This window comes from Notamacropus eugenii, chromosome Y (genome assembly GCF_028372415.1).
Source record: "Notamacropus eugenii isolate mMacEug1 chromosome Y, mMacEug1.pri_v2, whole genome shotgun sequence".
Lineage (NCBI taxonomy): Eukaryota > Metazoa > Chordata > Mammalia > Diprotodontia > Macropodidae > Notamacropus > Notamacropus eugenii.
Genome location: NC_092880.1, coordinates 7,488,764 through 7,491,360, shown reverse-complemented (window position 1 = coordinate 7,491,360; position 2,597 = coordinate 7,488,764). Strand labels below are relative to the sequence as shown.

At 37.4% G+C, this 2,597-nt stretch overlaps 1 protein-coding gene across 1 annotated transcript; it reads right to left on the bottom strand.

Annotated features, from left to right (window-relative positions):
* Window positions 1–686: 686 nt before the first annotated feature.
* On the bottom strand, window positions 687–1,631 carry LOC140516542 (olfactory receptor 5D13-like). The gene has a single exon (XM_072627493.1). The coding sequence runs from the start codon at window positions 1,629–1,631 to the stop codon at window positions 687–689; it is 945 nt and encodes a 314-aa protein (XP_072483594.1).
* Between the last annotated feature and the right edge of the window lie 966 nt (window positions 1,632–2,597).

The window sequence follows — 2,597 nt, the reverse complement described above, 5'->3', positions numbered from 1 at the left end:
AGTTTGTAGAGTGTGGTAATGAGAGTAATATCCAATATTTCGACAAAAGTAAGTTGGGGCCTAGATTGCGAAGGAAGTTTCCATCTATACAGAAAAAAGCTTATCTATTTTTGAAGAGCCAGTAAGAAGTCAGTTCATGTGATTGATTGGGGTAGTGATACAATTTCATCTGTGATTAAAGAAAAAAATCTTTGTCAACATTTTGGAGGATAGTTTGCAATAGGAAGACTTGAGGAAGAGAGACCAATTAGGAAGTAACTGAAAGTATCTATGCCATAAGTTCTAGCTTTTAGTTTATTTCTTTTGGGAAGGAATTGTTTTTGTTGTTGTTTTGGTCTCAGGCTGTTCGAGAGCTGTGTGCCACGTGGCCAAGGCTGGACTAGGCTCCATGCTCTTCTCCACGTCCGGTGCAACCCACATTTTCTGTGGGCCTTTCAGGTCACCCTGGGCTGGAAATCTCCTCCACTCTCTTGTTCTCCATCTTCTCCTAGACCTTTCCTCATTTAAAACATCGTTCTTTCCTTTGCCTAAGAACTATCTGACTACCTTTCAGATGACTGTAAAAACTGAAGATCTGACGAAAAGAGAAGTAATTAACTGAGTAGGTCTCAGAGAATTAATTAAAAATCATCATCAATTCCACTGGAATAGTTTAATGAGTAGTGATAGAATAGATATAAATGGCCTCATAGAGAAATGGTTTTGAGATCCACTACTCTTCGGAAACATTCCTTCACATCATTGTTCCTTAGACTGTATATGAAGGGATCTAGCATAGGAATAACCACAGTATAAAAGACAGATCCCACTTTGACTATAAGAGATGAGTTTTTAGAATTGGGAATACAACAGAGGAAGATGATGGTCCCATAGTAGATGGTAACAGCCATCAAGTGGGACGTGCAAGTGGAGAAAGCTTTGTATCTCCCACTGGCTGAATGCATTTTGAGGATAGTGACAAAAATTAAAAGATAAGATGTAAGGATAATGATGAGGGTGCAAAATGCATTAAGATTCACAAAGATAAAAAGTATTATTTCACTGAAATGTTTATCAGAGCAGGAAGCAGAAAGGAATACATTATATTCACATACAAAATTATTAATGATTTTGATCTCACAAAATGACAGTACAAGAATTGAGTAGCTGAGTACAATAGAAGAAATTATGCCAGAAGTGTATGCCACAGTCATGAGCAGGGCACAGCGTTGTGGGGACATGAAAACTGTATACAGCAAGGGATAACATATAGCAACAAAGCGGTCATAGGCCATCACTGCTAACATAACCATCTCTGTCATCACAAAGATAGCACCAATGGCAAACTGTGTGATGCAAGCATTGATGGAGATGCTTCTGTCTTCTACAATCAAGTTTTCTAGAAGTTTCGGTGTAATTATGGTGGAGTAACAGAAATCCACAAAGGATAAATGTTTGAGGAAAAAGTACATAGGGGTGTGGAGTTTTGGATTGATCATGATGACCACAATCATGCCCACATTCCCCACCACAGTGACTGTATAGATGGTGAGGAACAGTAAAAAGAGGGGCACCTGGAGCTCTGGGTACTCAGAGAATCCTAAGAGGATGAACATGACCGTGGTACTCTCATTCTTGTCCGGGCTCATCATGATTCCTGTTGGAGAGTATTAGAGATGGGTCATGGGAAGCACAAATACATGAAATTGGGGAACAGAGGATAAGGGGTGGTGTGTGAATTAGAAATTATTATTGTTACAATTATTAGAGAGTTAAATTCGATTAGCTTCAAAGTTAGCTCTTTCTGTCAAGTCTTATACACTCAGATTCAGGCCTCCCTCACACAACACAAAGTCAAGTGCAAGTCATGTCATCATTTCTCTGATGGCATCGTTTCTTCTTCAGCAACGAAGGACGAACACACAGTCATACGTTCAGATTAAGAGAAAATCATGGAACATGAAAGAAACCAAAGAAAGAGTGCTATAGAGAATTGTTTGAACATAGGGATGGTATGTATTCACACCATCTTGTATAATCTGTATTTACCTATAATCCATTAAGAAACCTTAAGTGAAGGAGAACCCAATAACTCCTAAGGTAACCCATTTCATTTCTTCAAATACATGCACAGATATACATATATACATACAGATTTATGTATACTAGGATGTATATGTGATATATTTGTGTGTGTATGTGTGCAAATTACAAAATGGAGGTAGTGTCCATTGACATAAAAATCCCATTAGAATTACTATGCTGGAGAGGCTGTAAACTGAGAGAGAGTTAAATGTGGTCAGGAAAACCTAACGTGAAATCCAGCTTCACACACTTACTTGCTTTGTTACCCTGAAAAATTTATTTAACTTCAGTTTGCCTCAGTTTTCTCATTTTTAAAATGAGGAAAACAGTAGTACCTAATTCTTAGGGCTGTTGTAAATATTAAATGGGATAATATTTTTACAGTGCTTAAGACAATACCTGACAAACTGTCAGTGCTATATTAATGTTAGTTCTTATTTGATTAAATGGTTTCAATCCTAATTATGTTTCTTAATGCCTATGTGATCTTCAACTACTCACTTCACCTATTTCGCCTGAGTTTTATAACAAGA